Here is a 26679-nt window from a genome sequence, read left to right as displayed (position 1 = left end):
CTTTTTTTTTTTTTTGTCAGCCAAACGGATCCTACGGCTCGGTGCAAACCGTCGGGAGGGCGGCGGGAAAACGGCGGGCAGCCGGGTGCAGGGCGAGGGAAGCAGCCGCCAGGAAGCCGTGCGAGAGGGCGCGCGCGCGCCCCTTTTTCAGCAGTGTGGCGGGGTCGCACGCACGCCCGCCTCGGCGGCTGGGCGCGATTTGCGACAGTGGGGGGAGCGGCGGCGGCGGCGCTGGCGGCGGCAGTGGTAACTTTGCGGCCGGCTCGGGCCGGGCTTGCTTGACGGCGGTGTGGCGGAGGCCCCGCCCGAGGCGGCAGGAACCTGGAGGGAGGCGGAGGAATATGTCCGAGAGGGAAGTGTCGACAGCGCCGGCGGGAACAGACATGCCTGCTGCCAAGAAGCAGAAGTTGAGCAGCGACGAGAACAGCAACCCGGACCTCTCCGGAGACGAGAACGTGAGTGCGCAGCGCTCGCCGTCCCGCCGCCGTGGAACTTGGAAGTTCTCGGCGCTTCTGAAGGGGGAGAAAGTGCGGGCGGGGGCGGCGCGCGGCCGTGGGGGAGGGAGAGGTGTCAGCCACCCGGCGCCGCGGGAACGCACGCGGGCGGGCCCGCCGCGAACTTGGCTCCGGGGCTTTGGCGCTGGGGCTGGCAACTTCCAGAAACTTGGCAAAGGTTTTTTTTTTTTTTTCTTTTTTCTTAAGTGGTTTTTGGGGGGTCCGAGAGGGCTGTTTTGAGGTCATTTTGCGTGGGATGGAGGAGTGCTTGTGGCCCTTTGGGGCCCCTGAGAGCGAGTGCAGATCTGAGATTGTTGTAGATTAAGAGCCTGGGCTGCTGTTGGAGAAGTTGATCCGCCCGGGGGCTCGGAGCTGAGGGCTGTCACTCTTCCGCCCCGAGGGATGTTCGGGATGGGGAGGGCAGAACTTGGACTTGGGTTATTAAAGGGTGTCATGGGTTTTCTACGTCCGAGGACGTGCGGGGTATGTTGTTTTCTTTTTCCCCCCGTAGGAAAGGAGCAGAGTTGAGGAAGTCGTCTTGTAACTTGGAAGGGGAACCACTTTTGATTAAGAAGTTGGAGAGGACAAATTAATTCCTCTTTAGAAGCTTTAATACACATATGTGTATGCACGCTATATACACATGTATATGTGTATGTATATGTTTATGCATATATATTTTTTACGTAGAGGGAAACGTCCTGCAACGTTTTTAGGCAGCGACGATAAAGGCACATTTAATTTAGGTGAGCTTTGTGGAATGTGACCGTTCAATGAGAGATGATAGAAAGTACTTAGGAGAAATGCCTGCCCTGAAAAAAAAAAAAAACCCACAAATATTACTTATAATAATTACTGTTTGGATAACGTAGTGTAGAATTGCGATTTTAGCCTTTTCATGGACTTAATATTTGGCCAAGATGTAATGAAAACTAAAGACCTATTTAAATGAAGAAAATTTGAGGGGACAAAATTAAGAGAAAACTTTTCTTTTTGCACAATCTAAGGAGAATGTACTTTTTGGTTCTAAAGATGTTCATGAACCAAATGATGATTGGGTTAGCTTTATGTTTGGGTTCCTCCAAATAAGGGTGTGTGCCTTTGACGTTTATCCCTGTGGAACTTTTCTAAAAACCACACACAGTGGTTTTTGGGACCAGGTCTTCTGTGTATTTCAGATAGTCCTTGAATCCGTTCTCCTCTTGCCTCAGCCTCTCTGTGCTGGGATTACAGGTGTGCAGAGTAATGTTTGTGTGTGTGTGTGTGTGTGTGTGTGTGTGTGTATGTATGTATGTATGTATCTCACAATAATATACAGATTCATTTTATTTTTCACATATTTTAATTCATTTTACTCTCATATATTTTAAAAGTATCTTTAAGGCTGGGGAGGGTGTATTACTCAGTATTAGATTGCAGGAAGTCCTGGCTTCATCCCCAACAAAGAATGAACTCTCCCTCTCCCAATTTTATTTTTTTTCTTTACTTTTTTTTTGTTTTTTGTTTTTGTTTATTTTTTTCCCTCTCCCAATTTTAGATGTAGGAACAGATGTATAAGTAAGAAGTCCTAGCAGGGTCTGATAGGAGTGACAGGTTTTTTGTTTTGGGTTTTGTTTTTTTTAAAGATCTGCTGCATCCTTATTCTGAAAGTCCAAAATTTGAAACTTTGAGTGTCATATTGGCACTCAAAATGTAGAGTTTTGAGCACTTAATATTTTTGGATTTTATAAAAGTATATTTTATTTATTTATTTTGAGAGAGAGAGGCACAGGCAGATAGAGAATGGGCATGCCAGGGCCTCTAGCCACTGCATATGATGATCTCCAGATGCATGTGCCATCCTGTGCATCTGGCTTTATGGGAGTATTGAGACTCGAACCTGGGTCCTTTGGCTTTGCAGGCAAGGACCTTAATCACTAAGCCAACTCCAGCCTAGATTTTTGGATTTTCTTTCTTTCTTTATTTATTTGAGAGAGAAAGAGGCAGATAGAGAATGGGTGCACCAAGGCCTCTAGCCACTGCAGATGAGCTCCAGATGTATGTGTCACCTTGTGCATCTGGCTTCTGTGGGTACTGGGGAATTGAACCTGGGTCCTTAGGTTTTGCAGGCAAGTGCATTAACTGCTAAGCCATCTCTCTAGACCATGGGTTTTTGTTTATTTTTTGTTTTTTTGATATAGGGTTGCACTCTAGTACAGGCTGACCTGGAATTCACCTTGTCAGGGTGGCCTCAAACTCATAATGATCTCTGCCTCTGGCCTCTGGAGTGCTGGGATTAAAGGTGTGTGCCACTACGTCCCCACCTGGATTTTTTTTTTTTTTTAATTCAAAAACTTCAAACTCTGAAACACTTCTGGTCCCAATAATCTTGGATGATAAAATATCAGATTTCTGTTGCTGATAAAGCCATGGTCACAGTAACATTTTCATCTATGCTTCCTGCCATAAAAGAAAAGAAAGTGTTGGGCTGGAGAGATGGCTTAGTGGTTAAGGCATATGTCTGTGAAGCCTAAGGAGCCAGGTTCAATTCTCCAGGTCCCACATATGCCAGATGCACAAGGGGGTGCGTGCATCTGGAGTTCATTTGCAGCGGTTAGAGGCCCTGGAGTACCCATTCTCTCTTCCTATCTACCTTTCCCTCTCCCTCTCTCAAATAAATAAATAAATAAAATATAAAATATATTTTAAAAAGGAAGTGCTCTACTTCAGTTAGAAGTGGTGAAAATTAAGGCACCCCTCACTCCATCCCAGGTGTCCTCACCTCTAGACACATTGATATCCATTCAAGGTCACCTGAACTAGGACATGGGATAGGGAAGGGAATGCTGTATAAAAATAAGTTGAAGAACAAGTAATAAGGGAGTAGTTTTATTCCTAAGTAAACAAGTGCCAAGAAGCTTATAGGTGGTAGAAAAACTGTTTTAAATGGAATTTTTGGTTTCTTAGGCCACTCTGATTGTTAAAGTTAAGGAATTGAAGAAAGTATTTTAAATACATAATCTTCCATTTTATCAAAAGTTCATATGACTGTGTAGGTAGTAACATCAGAGGGCTTAGTCTGGAAGTTTGTCTTTTGCTTATGTAACTGGCAGGAACCACGGAAAGCCAGATGCACAAGGTGGTGCAAGTGTGTGGAGTGAGTTTGCATTGGATAGAGTCCGTGGTGTGCCCATTCTCTTGTGCCTGTCCCCCCTAAAATAAATAAAAATAAAAGTTAAAGTGGAAGTGTTTTGTTGGTGTCATATTTGTACTTGCTTTGCCTTTGGAGGAGATGGTAAATTAAATGGTCACAATAAGAATCTGCAGTATGCCTGTGTTTTTTGTGGCTTTTTTGCGGGGAGAGGGTTTCGAGGTAAGGTCTTACTTACTCTAGTCCAGGCTGACTTGGAATTCACTATGTGTTCTCAGTGTGGCCTTGAACTCATGATGATCCTCCTACCTTTGCTTCTGAGTGCTGGGATTAAAGGTGTGCGCCACCACACCCAGCTTTATGTGGTTTCTTGAATGTAAAGAACTGGTATATAAATGTCTAGGAGCATTTTTTGGGGGTTTCTTTTTTTGATTGCTTGTCTTGTTTAATCTTTTAAACAAAAGATTCTAAAAAATTTAATATTTATTTATTTGGGGAAGAGAGAGAATGGGCATGCCATGGCCTTTAGTCCCTACAAATGAACTCCAGATGCATGTGCCACCTAGTGTACCTAGCTTTACATGGCTTCTGGGGAATTGAACCTAGGTTCTTTGGCTTTGCAGGCAAGGGCCTTAACCACTAAACCATGTCTCTAGCCCTTAACATTAAATGAAAATAAAATCTTTATCAAATTCCTAATATGCACCTATACTAATTTCAACCCCTCCCAGTCCTCAACAAACACAGTGATGCCAACCAAAAGACTAGTGCCATCATTCGCTCAGCAAGGAAGTTAAGACTTCACCTTGCCAGCTACTTAAGGAAAGGACAAACTTCCAGACTGAGCTGTCTGATGTTACTACCTACAACAACCGTTAGTACTATTCCAGAAGTTACTTTACAGTCATATGAACTTTTGATAAAATGTAAGATTTGGGCTGGAGAGATGGCTTAGCGGTTAAGCGCTTGCCTGTGAAGCCTAAGGACCCCGGTTCGAGGCTCGGTTCCCCAGGTCCCACGTTAGCCAGATGCACAAGGGGGCGCACGCGTCTGGAGTTCGTTTGCAGAGGCTGGAAGCCCTGGCGCGCCCATTCTCTCTCTCTCCCTCTATCTGTCTTTCTCTCTGTGTCTGTCTCTCTCAAATAAATAAATAAATAAATAAATAAATTTTAAAAAATGTAAGATTTTATCAAAATCAAGAATAGTGAGGGCTGGAGAGATGGCAAGTTTGCACATGCACACAACGTCGATTGCAGTGTCTGGGTTTGGGTGCCCTGGTATGCCAATTTGCCAGTTGTCTTCTCCCCACCTCATAAAACAATTGTGAGGTAAGGAGTATCAGTACAACCTATAGTTTGGCACTTGGCGGGGAACATATTTTTTCATTGGTGCACTGTCCTGCTTTCTGCACTTGGCTTTTTTTTTTCTTTTGAAAAAAATTTTTTTATATGAGTGCACCAGGCCCTCTAGCCACTACAAACAAATTCCATATCCATGTGCCACCATGGTATCTGGCTTATGTGTGTTCTGGGGAATCGAACCTGGGTCCTTAGCCTTTGCTGGCAAGTGCCTCAACCACTAAGCCATTTCTCCGGTACTGTACTTTTAACTGTACAAATACAGGTAGTAGATAAGGAGATCTTAGTAGATAGGTGATTTCTTTTTTGTTTCTTGATACAAGGTCTTGCCACCCTGTCCTTGCTGGTCATGATCATCCTGCTCTACCTGCCAAGTGCTGGGATTCAGATGGCTGGCTAAAATTAACTTTTATGCAATTTAAAAATTTTACAATTTCTATTTTCATTATGTCTACATTTTCATTAAATTATATTTTAGGTGTTTATTGAATGTCTACCTTGTACCACTTGCTTCCACCCCCCCCCCACCACTTTCCTTTTGATACAAGACCTCATACTGTAGCCTATAGTTCTCTATATAGTATAGTACAGACAGGCCTCAAACTCAGCATAGTCCTCCTGTCTCAGCATCCTGACTGCTGGTATTACAGTTGTGAGTCACCACATTATGCCTAGCTGCATCTCTACTTTTTATTTTTTGTTTTTTGTGGTAGGGTTTCACTCTAGCTCAGACTGACCTGGATTTCACTATGTAGTCTCAGGGTGGCCTTGAACTCAAGGTGATCCTTCTACCTCTGCCTCCTGAATGCTAGGATTAAAGGCATGAGCCACCATGCCCAACATATTTTTTTTTGTTGTTGTTTTGAGGTAGGGTCTTGCTCTAGCCCAAGCTGACCTAGAATTCACTATATAGTCTCAGGTTGGCCTCGAACTCCTGATGATCCTTCTACCTCTGCCTCCTGAGTGCTAGCATTAAAGGCATGTGCCACCATGCCCAACATTTTTTTTTTTTTTTTTTTTTTTTTGTTTTTTTGAGGTAGGGTCTTGCTCTAGCCCAAGCTGACCTAGAATTCACTATATAGTCTCAGGTGGCCTCGAACTCCTGGTGATCCTCTTACCTCTGCCTCCCAAATGCTGGGACTAAAGGCGTGTGCCAGCACACCCTGTTCATTTTTACTTTTTTTTAAAAAAATTATTTATTTATTTGAGAATGACAGACACAGAGAGAAAGACAGATAGAGGGAGAGAGAGAGAATGGGCGCGCCAGGGCTTCCAGCCTCTGCAAACGAACTCCAGACACGTGCACCCCCTTGTGCATCTGGCTAACGTGGGACCTGAGGAACCAAGCCTCGAACCAGGGTCCTTAGGCTTCACAGGCAAGTGCTTAACCGCTAAGCCATCTCTCCAGCCCCCACTTTTACTTTTTAAAGAAGTCTTTAAAAAAGTCAGTTGCTGGGCCTGGTATGCCTCTACCCCTCCCCCCAAGGAAGGGTCTTGCTCTAGCCCAGGCTGACCTGGAACTTACTATATAGTCCCAGGCTGGCCTCGAACTCATGACGATCCCTCCTACTTCTGCCTCCTGAGTGCTGGGATTAAAGGCGTGTACCACCATGCCCTGCTCTGGTAGAACTAGGTAGGAGGATTGCTGTGAGTTAGAAGCCACCCTGAGATTACATAGTGAATTCCAGGTAAGCCTGGACTACAGTGAGACCCTACCTTGAAAAAAAAACAAGTCAGTTATTATTTGCAGAGGATTATATGTTGGGGGGGATTTGCCACTGCAATTGAGCACCAGATGTAAATATCACGTTGGTGAGCCCAGCTTTCCTGGGTGCTAGAGAATTGAACCCTGGTCTTCAGGCCTTGCAAGTAAGTGCTTATAACTGCTAAATCACTTCCCTAACCCCTCATCTCTTTTGTTCTTTTGTAATGCTAGATAATAATCAGTATGTTCTAGATTGTTTTATTTATTTGAGGGGGGGAGAGGGAGAGGAAAGGTGGGAGGGTAGGTGGGCGAAGGTGTGCGAGGGACTCTAGCCACTGCAGTTGAACTCCAGATGCACGTGTCACCTTTTCATCTGACTTATGTGGGTCCTAGGGAATTGAACCTGGGTCCTTTGGCTTTGCAGACAAGTGCCTTAACCACTAAGCCCTGTCTCCAGCCCTAGATTGTTTATTTTGCTAAAGGCATCTCATTTTGGAGCCATCTGAAGATGGAAAACCCCCAAGATCTCTATGGTGGTGCATGCCTTTAGTCCCTGGAGGCTGAGGTAGGAGGATCCCTGTGAGATTGAAGCCAGCATAGGGCTACAAAGTGAGTTCAAGGTGAGCTTGGGCTAGAGTGAGAACCTACCTTGAAAAACAACAACAAAAACCTCTCTCTAGATTTCAAATATGTTAAGATTATTCTTCAGAACCATGAGAAAAATTGCATTTTCAAATAGCATAGATTTTATAGGATCTTTAAAAAATTCTGGTGGTTTATATTGTAAATAAGCAGAATTTCATTAACAAGATTTTGCAAGACTATATCTAAAGTAGGAACACTTTTGCTGTGAATGGTCACCTATTTACTCCATGCTCTGACCTTCACAACAAATTTTGAAGACATGTATGTAGTAGAGCCAGTCAGATTTTTTGGGTTTATCCAGTAATTTTAGGTACTTGGTGAAATGTTGAATCCTGGTAGCTTTTACCAACTAGAGAACCAGTAGGCTTTCGGAACACTTGTGAAGAGTAAATGACCTAGTATATGGAAGCAGCCATGCAGGCCTGTGCCTTAATAGCTAAAGGCAAAGTTCCTCCTCCATTATCACCCTTTTCTTTTCTTTTACTTATTTGAAAGCAGAGAGAAAGAATAAGAGCGAGGAAACAGGCACACTAGGGTCTTCTGCCACTGCAGATGAACTCCAGATGCATGTGCCACCCTGTGCATCTCACTTTGTAAATTGGTACTGGGGATTTGAACCTAGGCCACGGTCTCTACAAACAAGCCCCTTCAACTGCTGAGCCATCTCTCCAGCCCGTGTATTATCATTCTTAATATTTTTGTTTTTGCTACAGTATCTGTTCATACATTTTTCCCTAATTTATTTACTGCTTACAGGATGATGCTGTCAGTATAGAGAGCGGGACCAACACTGAACGTCCTGACACTCCTACAAATACAGCCAATGCACCTGGAAGGAAAAGTTGGGGAAAGGGAAAATGGAAGTCAAAGAAATGCAAATATTCTTTCAAATGTGTAAACAGCCTCAAGGTATGTACAGACCAATCCTTTGGGCTGAGGGCTGGGCTTCAGAATACTTCTTAGTATTCTCTCAAGTATAAAATATTTTTTATGGTCAGGTGTGGTGACTGCACCTTTAATCCCAGCACTTGGGAGTCAGAGGTAGGAGGAATGCTGTGAGTTCAAGGCCAGCCTGGAACTACAGTGAGTGCCAGGTGAGAGTGAGACTGTCCTTCAAAAACCCATCAAACATTTTTTATTTTACGTATTTGCTAGGGATCTGGGGGGAGAGAGAGAATTGGAACACCAGGGCCTCTAGCTGCTGCAAACCAATGATGCATGTACCACCTTGTGCATCTGATTTATGTGGACACTTGGGAATCAAACCTGGGTCCTTAGGCTCTGCAGGCACATGCCTTAACCACTGAGCCATCTCTCCAGCTCAAAATAATTAATTTTTAGTTTATTATTATTATTATTGTGTGTGTGTGTGTGTGTGTGTGTGTGTGTGTGTTTTCTAGGTCAGGTCTCATTCTAGCCCAGGCTTACCTGGAATTCACTATGTAGTCTCAGGGTAGCCTCGAATACCATACCCGGCTTTCTTTCTTTTTTTTTTTAAGATTAAAAAATTTTTTGCTTTATTTTAGAGAGAGACACATACACTATGGGCACGCCAGGACCTCTAGCCACTGCCAGTGAACTCTAGACACATGGGCCACCAGACATCTGACTCGCATGGATACTAGGGAATTGCAGTCAGGTGCCTTCACTGCACTGCTATTCCATCTCCCCAGCCCAATAATTCTTTCTTTTTTTTTGGGGGGGGGGAGTTTTTTTTTTTTTTTTTTTTTGAGGTAGAGTCTCACTGTAGTCTAGGCTGACCTGGAATTCCCTATGTCATCTCAGGCTATCCTTGATTTCACTGTGATCCTCCTACCTCTGCCTCCCAAGTGCTGCAATTAAAGGCGTGCACCACCACGCCCAACTAAAATACTCTAAAATTAGTGTTTTGAAGGCTTTTTATTTATTTATTTTTTTCTTGTTTTTGAAGACTTTTTGTTTTTGAGGGTGGTTCCAAAATCTACATACTTAGTCATTTTTGCTTTAATTTTGTTGTGTTTTATTTTAAATGTATAATACTGCATGTTCGGCCCGCTTTTTTCTCTCTTTCTTTCTTGCTTTTGTCTTGTCTCGTCTCTTCTGTTCTTTTTGGTTTTTTGAGGTAGGGTTTTACTCTAGCTCAGGCTGACCTGGAATTCACTATGTAGTCTCAGGGTGGCCTTGAACTCACGGCAATCCTACCTTTGCCTCCAGAGTGCTGGGATTAAAGGCGTGCACCACCATGCTTAGCTTGCTTTCTTTATTGCTGCTTTAAATAAAAGGTTTTATGAGCTTACACTTTATGTTCTGGTAAAATTTAAACATTAGATACTTCAGGCTGAATGTGACCAGTTAATTGGACCCATGTAAATTGAAACACATCTTAATCTTGTACAGTTTTTATTATTGTTGTTATTATTACTTTGCTTTTTGAGATAGGGTCTTACTCTAGCCCAGGCTGACCTGGAATTCACTATGTAGTCTCACTGTGGCCTTGAACTTCCAGTAATTCTCCTACCTCTTCCTCCCAAGTGCTAGGATTGAAGGCATGCTCCACCATGCTGGCTTTTTTTGTTTTTTTCTTTTGAAGCAGGGTCTCACTTTAGGCTGCCGTGGAACTCTGGTAGTCCTCCTGTCTGTGCCTCCTGAGTGCTAGGATTAAAGGCATGAGCCACCACACACAGAACTACTGATCTTTACTTTGTTTTATATGCCCACTTTCTGCTTAAATTTTGTTAGATATATAGGTGAAAGTTTAAAATTGTTGAGAAAATCTTTGCCAGCTGTACATCTTACAGAAGATTAATATCTAGACTATATAAAGGACTCATGAAAATTAAATGTCAGGCAGGGCTTGGTGGCACATGCCTTTAATCCCAGCACTTGGGATGCTGAAGTAGGTGGAGCGCCCTGAGTTTGAGGCCAGCCTGGGACTACAGAATGAGTTGCAGATCAGCCTGGGCTAGAGTGAGACAATACCTTGAAAAAAAACAAGAAAAAATTAAACACCAAACAGTCATAACTGTATTCAGTAAACAAGCAATGAAATGAAGACACTTCTCAAAAGAGAAAAGTACAACTCAGGAGACAGAGGTAGAAGGATTGCCGTGAGTTCGAGACCACCCTAAGAATACATAGTGAATTCCTGGCTAGTCTGGGCTAGAGTGAAACTCTACCTCGAAAACCCCCAAAAAGATAAAAGTACAGTTGGCCAATAAATACATAAAAACATGCTCGCTCATCATCCCTAGCTATTGGGTATGTCATATCAGAGCTGCATTATCATCTATCTCCTGTCAGTTGCTTTAGAATGTAATTAAATCAAGGACAAATGCTGGGGTGGAGAATGTACCCTGAAGCACTGCAGGCCTGAATGTAAACTATTTCCATCACAGTGAAAATCACTGGAGATTTCTCAAAAACAAAAACAAACAAACAAACAAAACCCTAACAGTAGGCAAGGCCAAGGTAGGATGATTGCTGTGAGTTCAAGGCCAGCCTGAGACTACATAGTGAATTCCAGTTAAGCCTAGGGTAGAGTGAGACCCTACCTCAGAAAACAAAAACAAACAAACAAAAGAACTAAATCCTGTTATACTACTCCTGGGAATAAACCCAAGGGAATTCCAGTTGGCATGCCACAGACACCACCTCCGTGTTTATCTCAGCACAATCGCAAAGTTAGGGAGTCAGCCCAGTAAAGAACTTGTGTATATACACAAAGGAGCATAGAGTTAAGTTCCTTGAAGGAAGTGGAATCAAAGATGATTATATTAAATAACAAGCTAGACCAGAAAGACAGTTGTGTTTTCTCTCTATGGAACCTAGGTGTGTGTGTAGGGACAGGGCGACAAATCAGGAGAGAGTAATGAGTGAATATGGTCCAAGTACATGTATATTTGGACAAAAAAAAATGTCTGGGAAACCTATTGTTTTGTATAGCAAACATACTCTACTTAAGTTAAAACCTTTTCTAAATATCCAAATGTACTTTCAGATAAAGTCTTGGGAAGCTATAAAAACCTGGTGAAGCCGGGTGTGATGGTGCACACCTTTAATCCCAGCATTTGGGAGGCTGAGGTAGGAGGATTACTGTGGATTTGATGGCAGCCTGGTCCTACAGAGTGAGTTCAAGAACAGCTTGGGCTAGAGTGAGACCCTACCCTGGGAAAAAACCTGGTGAAATGACACTGTCTTGTCTGTCCAGCAATAATGAAGTGTTATGTATAATTATTAATAATAATTAAGCAATAATTAAATGCTAGTAAATGCTTTAAAAGGCAGAAATTAGTCTCAGCATATTAAAAAACAAGTTTTATATTAATATTTTAGCTATCTCTTGAAAGAATTTTTGGTGATTTTTCAAGGTAGAGACACTGTGTTGTCTCAGGCTGGCCTTGAACTCACAGCCATCCTCCTATCTCTGCCTCCCAAGTGCTGGGATTAAAGGTGTGTGCCACCATATCTGGCTCCTTCTTCGGAAGATTAAAAAAAAATTATTTGAGAGAGAGAGAAAGAGGTAGAGAATGGACATACCAGGGCCTCTAGCCACTGCAGATGAACTCCAGGTGCATGTGCTGCCTTGTGCATCAGGCTTTATACACAGGTACTAGGGAATTGAACCTGGGTCCTTTGGCTTTGCTGGCAAGCTCTTTAACTGCTAAGCCATCTATCTCTCCATCCCCAGATTCTTTATTTATTTATATTGGTTTTTCGAGGTAGAGTCTCTTTCTAGCCTAGGCTGACCTGGAATTCACTGTGTAGTCTCAGGGTGGCCTCGAATTCCTGTGGCAATCCTCCTACTTTGGCCTCCACAGTGCTGGAATTAAAGGCATCTGCCACCATGCCCAGCTTAAAAATATTTTTATTTATTTGCAAGCAGAGAGAAAAGGGTCATGTTAGGGCCTCCTGCCACTGCAAACTCCAGACACTTAGGCCTGCTTTTTGTATCTGGCTTTATATTATGTGTGTACTGGGGAATCAGACCCAGGCCTACAGTCCTTGCAAATAAGGGTCTAAAGTGTTGAGCCATCTCTCCATCCCTGGAAGATATTTTTTCTTTTGTTTTGCAAATAAATTTTATTATAACCTAAAATTGACCATCTTAATAAGGTTTTTTTATTTTATTTTTTGAGTTAGGGTCTCACTCTATCTAGCTCAGGCTGACCTGGAATTCACTGTGTAGTCTCAGGGTAGCCTCAAACTCATGGTGAACTTCCTACCTCTGGCTCTGGAGTGCTGGGATTAAGGGCATGCACCATCATGCCCGACTCATTTTAATAAATTTTTTAAAAATTATTTAGTTTTTGCAAGTAGGGAGAGGCAGAGAGACTTAGAGAGGAGAGAATGGGCACATCAGAGTCTTCAGCTAGTGCAAATGTACTCCAGGTGCATGTCTCAGCATATTAATAAAAATGGAAAGCTGGGCGTGGTGGTGTACGCCTTTAATCCCAGCACTTGGGAGGTAGAGGTAGGAGGATTGCTGTGAGTTTGAGGCCACCCTGAGACTACATAGGGAATTCCAGGTCAGTGTGGGCTAGAGCAAGATCCTATCTCAAAAAAACAAAAAAGGAAAAAAAAAAAAAAAAACCTGGAAGATTAAAAAAAAATTTTTTTTTGAGGGGAGGGGGTGAAAAAGAGGTAGATAGAGAATGGACATACCTGGGCCTCTAGCCACTGCAAAGAAACTCCAGGTGCATGTGCCACCTTGTTCATCTGGCCCCATGTGGGTTCTGGGGAATCAAACTTTGGTGGTTAGGCTTTGTAGGCAAGTGCCTTAACCACTGAACCATTCCCTCAGTCCCCCTTTTAATAATTTTAAGAGTACAATGGTAGTAGACATTAGTCAAAGTGTAGTTCAACCATCAGCACCATCCACTCCCAGAACATTTTTATAATCCTAAACTGAATCTCTAAACTACTAAATAAAATTTTCCTATCTCTTGGCTTCCTATAACCCTTCATTCCTGGCAATCACCATTCTTTCTTTTAAATATTTATCTATTTGAGAGAGAGAGAAAGAAAAAGAGAGAGGTAGAGGGAGAGAATGGGTGCCCCAGGGCCTCTAGCCTCTGCAGATTAACTCCAGATGCACAAACCATCTTGTGTATCTTGCTTACATGGGTACTGTGGAATCAAACCTGGGTCCTCGGGCTTTTCTCAGGCAAGCATGTTAACCACTGAGCCATCTCTCCAGCCCTCTGCTTTATTACCCCTTTAAAAAAAAAACATAATTTATTTTACTTATTTGAGAGAGAGAGAGAGAATGGGTGCATCAGGGCCTTCAGCTGCTGCAAACTAACTCCAGACACATGGGCCACCTTGTGCATATGGCTTATGTGGGTCCTGGGGAATCAAACCTGGGTCCTTTGGCTTTGCAGACAGGGACCTTTATTAGAGAGATTGAGAGAGAGAGAGGCAGAATGGGCATGCCAGAGCTCTAGTCACTGCAAATAAACTCCAGACACATGCACCACCTTGTACATCTGGTTCATGTGGGTTCTGGGAAATCAAACTTGGGTCCTTAGGCTTCGAAGGTAAGCGCCTTAACTGCTAAGCCATCTCTGCAGCCCACACTTTAAGAAACAAACAAACAAACATTTTTTTTTGTTTGTTTGGTTTTCTATTTTGTTTGTTTGTTTGGTTTTCTCATTCTAGCTCAGGTTGACCTGGAATTCACTGTGTATTCTTATGGTGGCTTCAAACTCATGGCAATCCCTCTACCTCTGCTTCCCAAGTGCTGGGATTTAAAGTCGTATGTTTCCATGCCTGGCTTAGTTTCTAATTTTTTTTTTTTAGATGTTGGATTTTTATTTATTTATTTATTTGCAAACAGGCAGGGGGATAAACAGAGAATGGGCATGCCAGGGTCTCTAGCCAGTGCAAACGAACTCCAGATGTATGCATACCCTTGTGCATCTGGCTTATGTGGGTACTGGGGAATTGAACTTGAGTCCTTTGGCTTTTCAGGCAAGTGCCTTAACCACTAAGCCATCTCTCCAGGCCCTTAGTTTCTAATTTTAATCAAATAACTGAATAAAAAAGACTGAGAAGGATAATTATTCAATTATTATATTTATTGAGGAAAGTATGGAGCCAAGGAAAGGCACTCACATGGCTAGAGATCCCACATGGAGGGTCTGGAAAAACTGTGGAAAGAAAAGAGAGAAAAGAAAGACCAAGGAGCTCCTGCCATGTGGGGAGCTGGATTGGGCAAAGAAGCCCATGTGGAGAGAAAGAGCTAGGGGCCTCTCTTCAGCTCAGCCAAGGGTAGACTCACCCACAGCTGGAAGTTCCCAAGTCATCAGAGAGCCTGCCTTCCTTTGCAAAGATGTTTATAACTTTATAGTGGTGGGCTGTCTTCCAGCTGTGGTGAACCAGAGGCACAGCTGGTTGGTTAGGGCTAGTGGCTATCTCAGGAAAAGGATAGCCCTGGCACCAAGTTCTGAGGGCTGAACTTGACCAACCACAATGTTTTAATCCTGTGAAAGACCTCCCTCCCAGTAGGGGTTTTTGGTTGTTTGTGGAAAAAAAAAAAAAAAATAGGTCTCTAGAGAACTAGGCAAGAGATAATAAGTCAGATCATCTTGGATTTCTATCAAGTACAGACTTTTCTGCCTTTTTTACCCTTACCCTAACTGTACTCCCTTTCATTCATATAGACAACGTACCATGATCATAACCCCCACCTATGACTTTTTTCACCCCCCCCAATCCATTGAATCCTTCTTTTCCAGCTAGTTACTCTTTTATTTTTTTAATTTTTACTTTTGGTTGTTTTGAGTTAGTGCTGACCTGGAATTCACTGTGTAGTCTTTTTTTTTTAATTTTTATTAACATTTTCCATGATTATAAAATATATCCCATGGTAATTCCCTCCACTGTGTAGTCTTAGGGTCACCTCAAACTCAAGGCGATCTTCCTACTGAGCCTCCTGAGTGCTGGAGCTAAAGGAAAGGCATGTGCCAGCATGCCTAACTTTAAAAAAAAAAAAGTTTTTTTTTTTAAAGTTAAGCAAAGCATTCTTCTCTTCCTCTAACTTTTGCTGTTCTTTCCTCCACCTGTTCTGCAATGGTCCCTGAGCCTTGGAAGGTGTGATAGGGATGTCTTATTTAGTGCTGAACACTCTTACTGTTATTTCTTCTCAACACTTTGATGAGTTTTGAGTCTCCCCAGTGTTTACTACCATCTGTAAAAAGAAGCTTCTCTAACCAAAAGTGAGTGTAGCATTCATATATGGCCATAAGTATTTGGTGGGCATAATGTATTCATTTAGCCTGACAACAGTATTCATTTCCCCACTAGGGCTTATGACCTCCTCAGCCATAAGCTTTTGAGTAGGTTTTCATTACCAGGCTGAAATTCCCTCATGTCAAGTGGGCCTCAAGTCCAACTAGAGAACAGTTGGTTTTTCCCATAGTGGACATGTCCCCATTGTACCAGTTGGCACATTTGGTCTAGCTGTCTAGCTGTAAAACTTGCATGACCTATTGCTGGTTAAGACTGTTGATTACTTTTCTCTTCCATCAGGCGGTCTAACTCTTTTTTTTTTCCCTCAATTTTTATTAACATCTTCCATGATTATAAAAAAATATCCCATGGTAATACCCCCCCCCCCACTTTCTCCTTTGAAATTCTATCATATCCCCTCCCCATCTCAAACAATCTCTCTTATTTTGATGTCATGATCTTTTCCTCTTATGATGGTCTTGTGTAGATAGTGTCAGGCACTATGAGGTCATGGATATCTAGGCCAGTTTATGTCTGGAGGGAGCACATTGTAAGGAGTCCTATGCTTCCTTTGGCTCTTACATTCTTTCTGCCACCTCTTCTGCATTAGACCCTGATCCTTGAAAGGTGTGATCGAGATATGGTCTAACTCTTTTTCTCAGCATCATGAGAGCTAGTCAACAGGGAGGAGGCTTTTAGATCAGCTCCAGTTTGATTTCTCAGTGATTTGTAGCCCAAAGCATGTGGTATCTTGAGCACAACAGGGTCTTACCATCTAGTTCTGGTGGGCAACCAAGAGCCGTGACAATAGTTAGTAATGCTTTAGGAGCACCAAGGGTATCTCTGACCAACAATCCACTGGAAGGTAACTCATACCTGGAATTTAAATTTTCTTGTAACAATCTATGAGTCTGGGCACAGCATTTATCTACCCCCACAGGTAATTTTTTTTATATATCCGAAAAAGGAAACTAATTTAGATTTTATGTGCATGTGTGTGTACACACACACACACAGATATATAATACATATATTTAACTTATGTATATGTGTGTATGTAATTTTTAAAAATAAAAATGTTTACATAATCTCCATGCAGAAAGACACAAGGGTGGCCATATTATCTGTGGCAGCGTTAACACGAGCTGTCTCAGGCCAGTTCTTAGAACTCCCATAGCTGGTAGCAGTGTTGTGAAGGCCCTCTACCTTCCCCTAAAGTCCAACTTCTGACTTGCCTCAGTGATGGTTTTATCTTCTGGGTGGGGAGATAAGAAGTAGGAAATTTCTGGAGGGCTAAAATGGGAGGGACAAGGAAAGCTGTCCATGACGTTTAAAAAAATATATAGATACACACACACACACACACACACACATATACAGATTACATTTGATAATAAAACATATCACTTTATAGCAAAGGACATTTAAGTGGATTGCACAAACAGCAGGCAGACTTGTGTTATAAGAGGAGAAAGAAGACAACTGTAATTAAGCCCAGAACTTAAAAGACAGTATTCAGATACTTCTTTTTTTTTAATTTAATTTTTATTAACATTTTCCATGATTATAAAAAAAAAATCCCATGGTAATTCCCTCCCTCCCCCACCCCACTTTCCTCTTTGACATTCCATTCTCCATTATATTACTTCCCCATCTCAATCATTGTACTTACATATATACAATACCAACCTATTAAGTACCCTCCTCCCTTCCTTTCTCTTCCCTTTGTATCTCCTTTTTAACTTACTGACCTCTGCTACTAAGTATTTTCCTTCTCACACAGAAGCCCAATCATCTGTAGCTAGGATCCACATATGAGGGAGAACATGTGGCGCTTGGCTTTCTGGGCCTGGGTTATCTCACTTAGTATCATCTTTTCCAGATCCATCCCATTTTTCTGCAAATTTCGTAACTTCATTTTTCTTTACCGCTGAGTAAAACTCCATTGTATAACTGTGCTACATCTTCATTATCCACTCATCAGTTGAGGGACATCTAGGCTGGTTCCATTTCCCAGCTATTATAAGTTGAGCAGCAATAAACATGGTTGAGCATGTACTTCTAAGGAAATGAGATGATTCCTTAGGATATGTGCCTAGGAGTGCTATAGCTGGGTCATATGGTAGATCAATCTTTAGCTGTTTTAGGAACCTCCACACTGATTTCCACAATGGCTGGACCAGATTGCATTCCCACCAGCAGTGAAGTGTCCCTCTTTTTCCACATCCCCGCCAACATTTATGATCATTTGTTTTCATGATGGTGGCCAATCAGACAGGAGTGAGATGGAATCTCAATGTAGTTTTAATCTGCATTTCCCTGATGACTAGTGACGTAGAACATATTTTTGGATGCTTATATATGCCATTCGTATTTCTTCCTTTGAGAATGCTCTATTTAGCTCCATGGCCCATTTTCTGCTTGGCTTGCTTGATTCCTTATTATTTAATTTTTTGAGTTCTTTGTATATCCTAGATATTAATCCTCTATCAGGTATATAGCTGGCGAAGATTTTTTCCCATTCTGTAGGTTGCCTCTTTGCTTTTTTCACTGTGTCCTTTGCAGTGCAAAATCTTTGTAATTTCATGAGGTCCCAGTGATTAATCTGTGGTTTTATTGCCTGAGCAATTGGGGTTGTAGTCAGAAAGTCTTTGCCAAGACCAATATGTTGAAGGGTTTCCCCTACTTTTTCCTCTAGCAGTTTCAGAGTTTCAGGTCTGATGTTAAGGTCTTTAATCCATTTGGACTTAATTATTGTGCATGGCAAGAGAGAAGAATCTATTTTCATCCTTCTGCAGATATTTATCCAGTTTTCCCAACACCATTTGCTGAAGAGGCTGTCTTTTCTCCAATGAGTATTTTTGGCTTTTTTATCAAATATCAGATGGTTATAGCTACCTGGGCTTACATCTGGGTCCTCTTTTCTGTTCCACTGATCTCCATGTGTGTTTTTCAGACACTTCCTTTTTTAACTGAGGCCTAATTTTATAAACAGCCGGGTCACTGAGTATTAGATTTTTATAAATATATAATTGTCTATATCAGCTGGTACCAGAGTGTGAGAGTGAATGAGAGAAAGGAGAAAGAACTGGTGTGCCAGGGCTGCCAGCCGCTGCAGTCAGAACTCCATATGTGTGTGCCCCCTTGTGCTCATGTGCAACCTTACACACTTGTGTCACTTTGTGCGTCTGGCTTACGTGGGACCTGGAGAGTCCAACATGACTCCTTACACTTTTCAGGCAAGTGCCTTAACTGCTAAGCCATCTCTCCAGCCCCCAAGTTATTTAAAAAATATATTTTTTTATTTATTTTCAGGCATAGAATGAAAGTGAATGACTAAATATGGGCGCTCTAGGGCCTCTACCTACTGCAAATGAGTTCCAGATGCTTGCACCGCTGTGCATCTGGCTCTGTGTGGTTGCTGGGGAATTGAACCCAAGTTGTTAGGCTTTGTAGGCAAGTGCCTTTACCACTGAGCCACTTTTCAGCCCCATCATCCATGTGCTTTTGGTAAATTCAGATAAGTCCTGGAAAGATGACTAACAAAGACCAAAACCAGAGCTGGAAAGATGGCTTAGCTGTTAAGGCACTTGCTCGCAAAACCAAAAGACCCAGGTTTAATTTCCCCGGACCCATGTAAGTCAGATGCACATGATGGCACATACGTCTTGAGTTTGTTTGCAGCGGCTGGAGTCCCTGGCATGCTAATTCTCTCCCTCTCTTTCTCTTTCTCTCTCTGCCTCTTTCTCAGGGAGAGAGAAAAAAATAAAAAAGAAAGAAAAAAAGACCAAGTCAATTTCTGTAGGTTCTGTGAGACATGGCCTGGGACCGGGGCTGCTGCACATGATAGCAGGGAGGGTGTGCTGTTCGTGGAATAGCCAAGGCACAGACGGCCTTGATGGTCAGCCCCTCCATGGCAGCCTGCCCTTCTAAACGTGTGAAAAGTTGTTCTGTTACCTACTTGTCCAACTCTTTTGATTCTAAAACTGTCAACTAAGTAATTAACTTGAAAGGCCAGTGCCCTTTTTCTTGAGGATAGTGCACTTGTTAAGGAAGAGCAGTCCTAGTTCACACCTATCCCATCACCTGCCTCACTCTTTTGAAGAGTCCTAGGACAAAAAGGCTGCAGTAGATGTAGGTTACAAGTTGGCACAGGGTGGTGGTGGTCACCAGGTCCAGAATGATAGTGGAAGAAAATAATTCTTTGTTTATTCCTAGTTTATTTTGTGTGTGTGTGTGGGGGGGGGGAGTGCAGGGGAGAGAATATCTGCCAAAAAGGTTTTACTGAGCATTTTTCAAAAGTAAAAATAAAGCAACAAAAAAACTAGATAGTCTTGAGGATGCTAAACCAAGATTTGTCTTCTTCCTTGGTTGCAGAAGCCCTTAGGCTTCCTTCAGTATTCATAAAAGCCCTGAACAACTGGGGCCTCCTGTGGGGTTGATTCCACATTGAAACTAGAGATTGGCAAAGTGTCAATTAAAGCAAGGCTTGAGGCTGCTGTGTGGGAAGTGTGAATGAGCTCTTAGCCAGAACCTAGGGCTCTCTGGCTCCCAATAGTTTGTTCTCCCAGATAGGAGGCCTCACCTTTCATTCCAGTCATGGGGAATCGACCAGTGTGGGAGTCAGCGGGTGCAAACTTCTGGAGGGTCTGGGCTTGAATCGTGCCGGCATTGGTGTGCTACAGACGCAGTACCACCTGTCACTACTTGGCCACACACTTGGCCATATCTGACTGCGCCATCCTTGGCATTGTTAGCACAGTGAAGTCACTTTAGTTTGTAACTGTTCTATAACCTGTAACTGTTTATAACCTGAAAATCCACCTGCTGAGTATGGTGGAATATTTCATTTACTCAACTATGGTCCAGGTGGCAACCACACCCAGATGTTTCACTGTCCTGAATTATGCTGCTGTGCTCCGAAAGTGCCAGGTCTTCCAAGAACGTTTTCATGTAGTCATAGTTCTCATTCATAATGGCAGTAGACGTGTGTGGTGGCACATACCTTTAATCCCAGCATCTGGAAAGCTTAGGTAGGACCATTGCTGTGAGTTCAAGGCCAGCTTGAAACTACATAGTGAATTCCACATCATCCTGGGCTAGACTGAAACCCTACCTTGAAAAAAAACAAACATCATCATCAAAAAATGGCATCAGAACTTAAGTACCAGATGACAGTGGTTCCAGTGATCAGCTTTAAACAAATAGAAGGCCTCTAAGTGTTATTCATTTCCATCTGTGCTTGAAATGTTTTGGCTTCATGCATTCAGCACGCACACAAAACTTTTGGGTAAGGAAAGTCTCCTTAGCCCAAGATTCAGGGGTCTCTTCATAGCAGTGCCAGGTAAGTAAGTAGCTCTCAAACTGCCTTCTCAATTTCAGTTCCAGGTCACGGACCATAATTGCAGGAAAAGCAGGAGCTTGAGGCAGCTGGCCTCACTCAAGACAGTGAGGAAGCAGAGCCATGAATGCTGCTGCTCAGCTCACTTCCCAGTAATCAGGTGCCTTGAACTGCTGAGCCATCTTCCCACCTCTATCAATTCCCTCTTTTTTTTTTAAAAATTTTATTTATTTATTTATTTGAGAGTGACAGACACAGAGAGAAAGACAGATAGAGGGAGAGAGAGAGAATGGGCGCGCCAGGGCTTCCAGCCTCTGCAAACGAACTCCAGACACGTGCGCCTACTTGTGCATCTGGCTAACGTGAGACCTGGGGAACTGAGCCTCGAACCGGGGTCCTTAGGCTTCACAGGCAAGTGCTTAACCGATAAGCCATCTCTCCAGCCCAATTCCCTCTTTTTAATACAGTCTAGGAAGGTAGGTCTTTCTACCTCCAAAATGCTCTTTCTTTTTTATTGTTTTGGAGGTTGGGTTTTGCCCTAGTACAGGCTGATTTAGAATCCTCTGTGTAGTCCCAGGCTGATCTTGAAATCATAGTGATCCTCTTACCACTGTCTCCCAAGTACTGGTATTAAAGGCATGTGCTACCATGCCTGGCCATTTTTTAATTTTTTCCTCTCAAGGTAGGGTCTCACCCTGGTCCAAACTGACCTAGAGTTCACTATGTAGTCTCAGGGTGGCCTCAAACTCTCAGCAGGCCTTCCACCTCTGCCTCCTGAGTGCTGGGATTAAAGGTCTGTGCTGTCATGCCTGGCTTTTTTTGATTTTTTTGAGGTAGGGTCTCACTCTAGCCCAGGCTGACCTGGAATAGTCTGAGTGGCCTTGAACTCACAGCAATCCTCCTACCTCTCCCTCCCAAGTGCTGGGATTAAAGGCATCTGTCACTACACCCAGTTTCTCTCTCTCTCTCTCTCTCTCTTTTTTATTATATATATATTTAGCTAGTGAAGAACTGGGCTTCATATGGGTTATTCATAATATCTTTAATTTTAAAGCACTTTTTAAAATTTATTTGAGGGAGAGAGAGAGAGTGAAAGAGACAGAAAGAATTGGTGGGCCAGAGCCTTCAACTAGTGGAAATGAACTCCAGATACATGTATTTGGCTTTTGTGGGTCCTGCCGAATCAAACCTGGGTCCTTTGGCTTTGCAGTCAAGCCCCTTAACCACTAAACCATCTCTAGCCCTTTTAATTAATTTATTTATTTTTGTTTTTCGAAGTAGGGTCTCACTCTAGCCCAGGCTGACCTGGAGTGCACTATGTAGTCTCTGGGTGGCCTCAAACTCATGGTGATCCTCCTACCTCTGCCTCCCTAGTGCTGGGATTAAAGGCATGCTCCACCACACCTGGGTATTTATTTTTTAAGGAGAGTAAGAGAGAGAATATTGGTGTACCAGGGCCTCAGCCACTGCAGTCGAACTCCAGACACTTGTGCCACCTAGTGTGTGGGTACAACCTTGTGCTGTGTCACCTTGTGCAGCTGGTTTATGTGGGATCTTGAGAGAGATCAAACATGGGTCCTTAGGCTTCACAGGCAAGCACCTTAGCTGCTAAGCCACCTCTCCAGCCTTTAATACTTTTTTTTAAAACAATTTTTTCTTTAATTTTGATTAACCTGCTTCCCATCCCATCCCTTTCTTTCCTCATCCCATCCCCTGACCCCACTTAGACCATTCAACCCCTGTTGTTCAGTTCCTCTACTTACATATCTACTATACCCTTTCCTTAAGCCTTCCCCCCTTCTACCTCTCATAGCCCCTTTCTAGCTTCATGGCCTGTATTACTGGCTCTTACTATAACTCTCATACAAATGTAATGAAAGGTTTTTCATTTTCTTCTTTTTTTGGTTTTTCAAGGTAGGTTTCACTCTAGCCCAGGCTGATCTAGAATTCACTATGGAATCTCAGGGTGACCTCAAACTCATGGAGATCCTCCTACTTCTGCCTCCCCAGTGCAAGGTTTAAGGCGTGTGCCATTTTGTCCAGCTTCTTCTTCTTCTTCTTCTTTTTTTTTTTGTATTTATTAGAGACAGGAGGGCAGGAATGGGAGAGAGGGACAAGAGAGAGAGAGAGAGAGGAACAGAGGGAGGGAGAGGGAGAGAGGAGGAGGAGAGGATGGGCATGCCAGGATCTCTAGCTACTGCAGATGAATTCCAGACATATGTGCCACTTTGCATCTTGCTTGCCTGGGACCTGAGAATCAAACTTGGGTCCTTAGGCATTGCAGGCAAGCACCTTAACCATTAAGCCATTTCTCCAGCCCCAAATGAAAGATTAAAAAAATACAAATTTTTTTCTTTCTTTCTTTACAAGCAGAGAGTGACAGACACACAGAATGGGCATGCCAGGACCTCCAGCCACTGCAAATCGAATCTGGATGCATGTGCCACTTTGTGCATCTGACTTTACATGGTACTAGGGAATCAAACTTGGGTCATTAGGCTTTGCAGACAAGCTCCTTAACTGCTGAGCTATCTTTCCAGCCCACGAAAGATGTTTTAACTGCTATTTAACTATTTCAGAAAGGGGCTGGGAAGATGGCTCAGTGAATAAAGGTGCTTATTTACAAAGCCTGACAGCCTGAGTTTGAGCCCCCACTACCCACATAAGGCCAGATGTACAAGTGGTACATGTATCTGGAGTTCAGTTGCAGTGGGTAGAGGCCCTAGCATGCCCATTCTCCCTCCCCACCCCTCACCGGACCCTGGTATTAAAGTATATTTAAAAAATACTGAAGCTGGGCGTGGTGGTGAATGCCTTTAATCCCAGCACTCGGGAGACAGAAGTAGGAGTAAAGCTGTGAGTTTCATGCTAGCCTGAGACTACATAGTGAATTCCAGGCTATCTTGGGTTAGAACGAGACTTTATCTTGAAAAATCAACCTCCCCCCCAAATTCTTCAGAAGCCTCAAGCTGTGGTTTTTCAGGTGATGAAAACTGTACAATTTTAAAAGTGCATATAGTGCTTTAAAGTGAACATGAAAGTTAAATACCATGAGATTGCTGAAAAATAACATTGAAAACAAAACTGAATAACCTTGTAGAATGCTTGCTTGCCATGCATGGAGTCCTGGGGAAAAACCAATAGTAGAAAGGTGAATCATTTTGCTATAGACCTGTCTCTTCATGTGTATCCATAGTGGTATAGTCCCTTCCCCAGTCCCCACTGTTCAGTTTATCTTGGATGATACTTTCTATAATGACTTAAATTCAAAGTTACTTAATGATACATCAAGATTAATAATCTTGATGCATTCAACATGGTGGTTTGGATATATGTTCTATCTTACAATGGAAAAATCAATCCTAGTAATTGGGGTTCAGTAAATGCCAAGGAAATCTGTGTTTTCCCCTTAAAGGCATTTATTAGTTTACTTTTTCAAAATATTTATTTGTGAGCAGAGAGGGAGAGAGAGGGAAAGAGAAATTGAAAAAGAAAGAATATGAATGGTGGGTCAGTACCTTTTGCTACTCTGTATGAACTCCAAATGCATGCACCACCCTGTGCATCTGGAATTATGTGGGTACTGGGGAATTGAACCCAGGCTGACAGACTTTGCATGCAGGTACCTTTAACTGCTGAGCCATCTCTCAGTTCCCACTTGTTACTTATGTCAGAATAATAAATTATTTTTAGAGGGTTCAAGAGGCTAAAATGCATCTACTAAAACTACCCAGTTATTGTGATTCAGAAAAAAAGATGGTTGGGTTTAAGAAAATAGGGCCTTATCAAAGTGTTTTCATAGATAAATAGCTGTTAGCTAACTTGTGATCTGAGTCTTTGTTAGAAAAGTGTCATGTAATGCTTAAGATGTAGAAACTTAATCATCTCTTTAGTGCCAAGTATCAGTTTGTGTGGTGTACATGAGACAGGAAACTGCATTTGGAGAGAGAAAGAAGGGTAAGTTAGTTTACTGCCATTTTTTTTTTTTTTTTGGTTTCTAAAATACACTCAACCTTTCTCATTTCATAATTATTTTATAGGAAGATCATAACCAGCCATTGTTTGGAGTTCAGTTTAACTGGCACAGTAAAGAAGGTGATCCGTTAGTGTTTGCAACTGTAGGAAGCAACAGGGTGAGTGTTAAGGGGTCCACTTGGATTGGGCTTGATTAATTTTGGATTTGTTGCTCATACAGTATTGGAATGGAATGATTTTGAAATAAATTCTGTGTAGCTGGTTTAACAATATTACTCTTTAAAGAGTGAAAATAAATTTTCTTCTGAAGTAGGGTTTCATCCTAGACCAGGCAGACCTGGAATTCACTATGTATTCTCAGGGTGGCCTTGAATTTACGGTGATCCTTTTACCTCTCTGCCTCCCGAGTGCTGAGATTAAAGGCGTGCACCACCATGCACAGCAAGCGTGAAAATAAATTTTTCTTTCTAATTTTTCATGAAGCAGGTTTTATGTTTTTATTAGTAAGTACTTGGAATGATTGGAAGAATTAACTTCTCTCTCCTAGCAATTTATTTATTTGAGAGAGAGAGAGAATCGGCCCTTTAGGTCCTCTTGATACCACACAAAAACTTTAGATGCATGCGTCATTTTGTGCATCTGGTTTTATGTGGGTATTAGCAAATTGAACCTAGGCTGGCAGGCTTTACAAGCAAGCGCCTTTAAACACTGAGCCATCTCCCCAGCCCTGTTTAGTGATTTAATGGTTAGCATTCAAATAGATTAAGAGACTTGTGATTTATAAAAATAATGTATTTAATTATCTATAAATGAAAGCATAAATTCAGTGCATTTGAAAAATAGTTGTTTTTGTTTTTTTCAAGGTGGGGTTTCGTTGCAGCCTAGGCTGACTTGGAATTCACTATTTAGTCTCAGGCAGGCCTCAAACTCACAGCAATCCTCCTACCTCTGCCTCCCTAGTGCCAGGATTAAAGGTGAGCACCAATATACCTGGCCTAAAAATTCATTTGGAAAATGTTTAATTTATTTGCGGTAAACATTAGAATTTCTTTTTAAGGAAGCCAAAAGTATCTTGAATTGAGATGAATGGGAAACCAATGGCACATTTAACATTTAGGGAATGAACAAGGTTGTAAAGATTCATGTATGCATTCCATTCACTTCCAAATATTTATTCATTTATTGGAGAGAAAGAAAGGCAGATAGAGAAAATGGGTATGTGAGGGCCTTCAGGCACTGCAAACGAATTCCAGACACATGCACCACCTTGTGCATCTGGCTTTTGTGGGAAGTGGGGAATCAAACCTGGGTCCTTAGGCGTTGCAGGCAAACGCATTAACCACTACACAATTTCTCCAACCCTCCATTTACTTCTAAGTGATTTCTGGTGTTTTCAAAGGAGTCTTTTGGTTAGACAAGGTTTTGCTGTGTAGCTGTAGGTAGTCTACACTTTCTATATAGCCCAGACTGGACTCGAACTCATGGCAGTCATTCTGCTTCGGCTACCAACTGCATTTTTAGGCATGGGTTACCTGTGCCTGGATTTCAGGGAGTTTTGAAGTGCTATCTATTAAAATTGATAACACCTCAAGGAAATAATTATCCTTTTAAATCTATAATTAGCTGCTATTTTGATTGTCCGATAATACTGAGATAGGATTTATGATGAATAGCATAGAAATAGGTTGCTTGTATTTGTAAAAAGAAACATAGAGGAAATATATATTGGATATGAGTTGTCCACAAAAGCCACTTCCTTTACTTTCAGATAAAAGAATAATACTGGGCTTGGTGGTGCACACCTTTAATCTCAGCACTCAGGA

General features: G+C 42.3%; 1 protein-coding gene across 2 annotated transcripts in view; it reads left to right on the top strand.

Moving 5' to 3' along the window:
* Nucleotides 1-237: 237 nt before the first annotated feature.
* The window catches only part of Eed (embryonic ectoderm development), a 61062-nt gene continuing 34620 nt past the window's right edge, over nt 238-26679 (top strand). Inside the window, exons 1-3 of one of the 2 annotated variants that reach the window (XM_004658269.3) lie at nt 238-455; nt 8089-8241; nt 24922-25014. In XM_004658269.3, the coding sequence (XP_004658326.1) occupies nt 342-455; nt 8089-8241; nt 24922-25014 (360 nt within the window). In that variant the 5' untranslated portion in view covers nt 238-341. The remainder of the gene's footprint in view (nt 456-8088; nt 8242-24921; nt 25015-26679) is intronic. The other variant, XM_045145516.1, reaches the window with a different exon arrangement.

This window comes from Jaculus jaculus, chromosome 3, assembly GCF_020740685.1.
Source record: "Jaculus jaculus isolate mJacJac1 chromosome 3, mJacJac1.mat.Y.cur, whole genome shotgun sequence".
Taxonomy (NCBI): domain Eukaryota; kingdom Metazoa; phylum Chordata; class Mammalia; order Rodentia; family Dipodidae; genus Jaculus; species Jaculus jaculus.
This window is presented reverse-complemented; position numbering and strand designations above follow the sequence as displayed.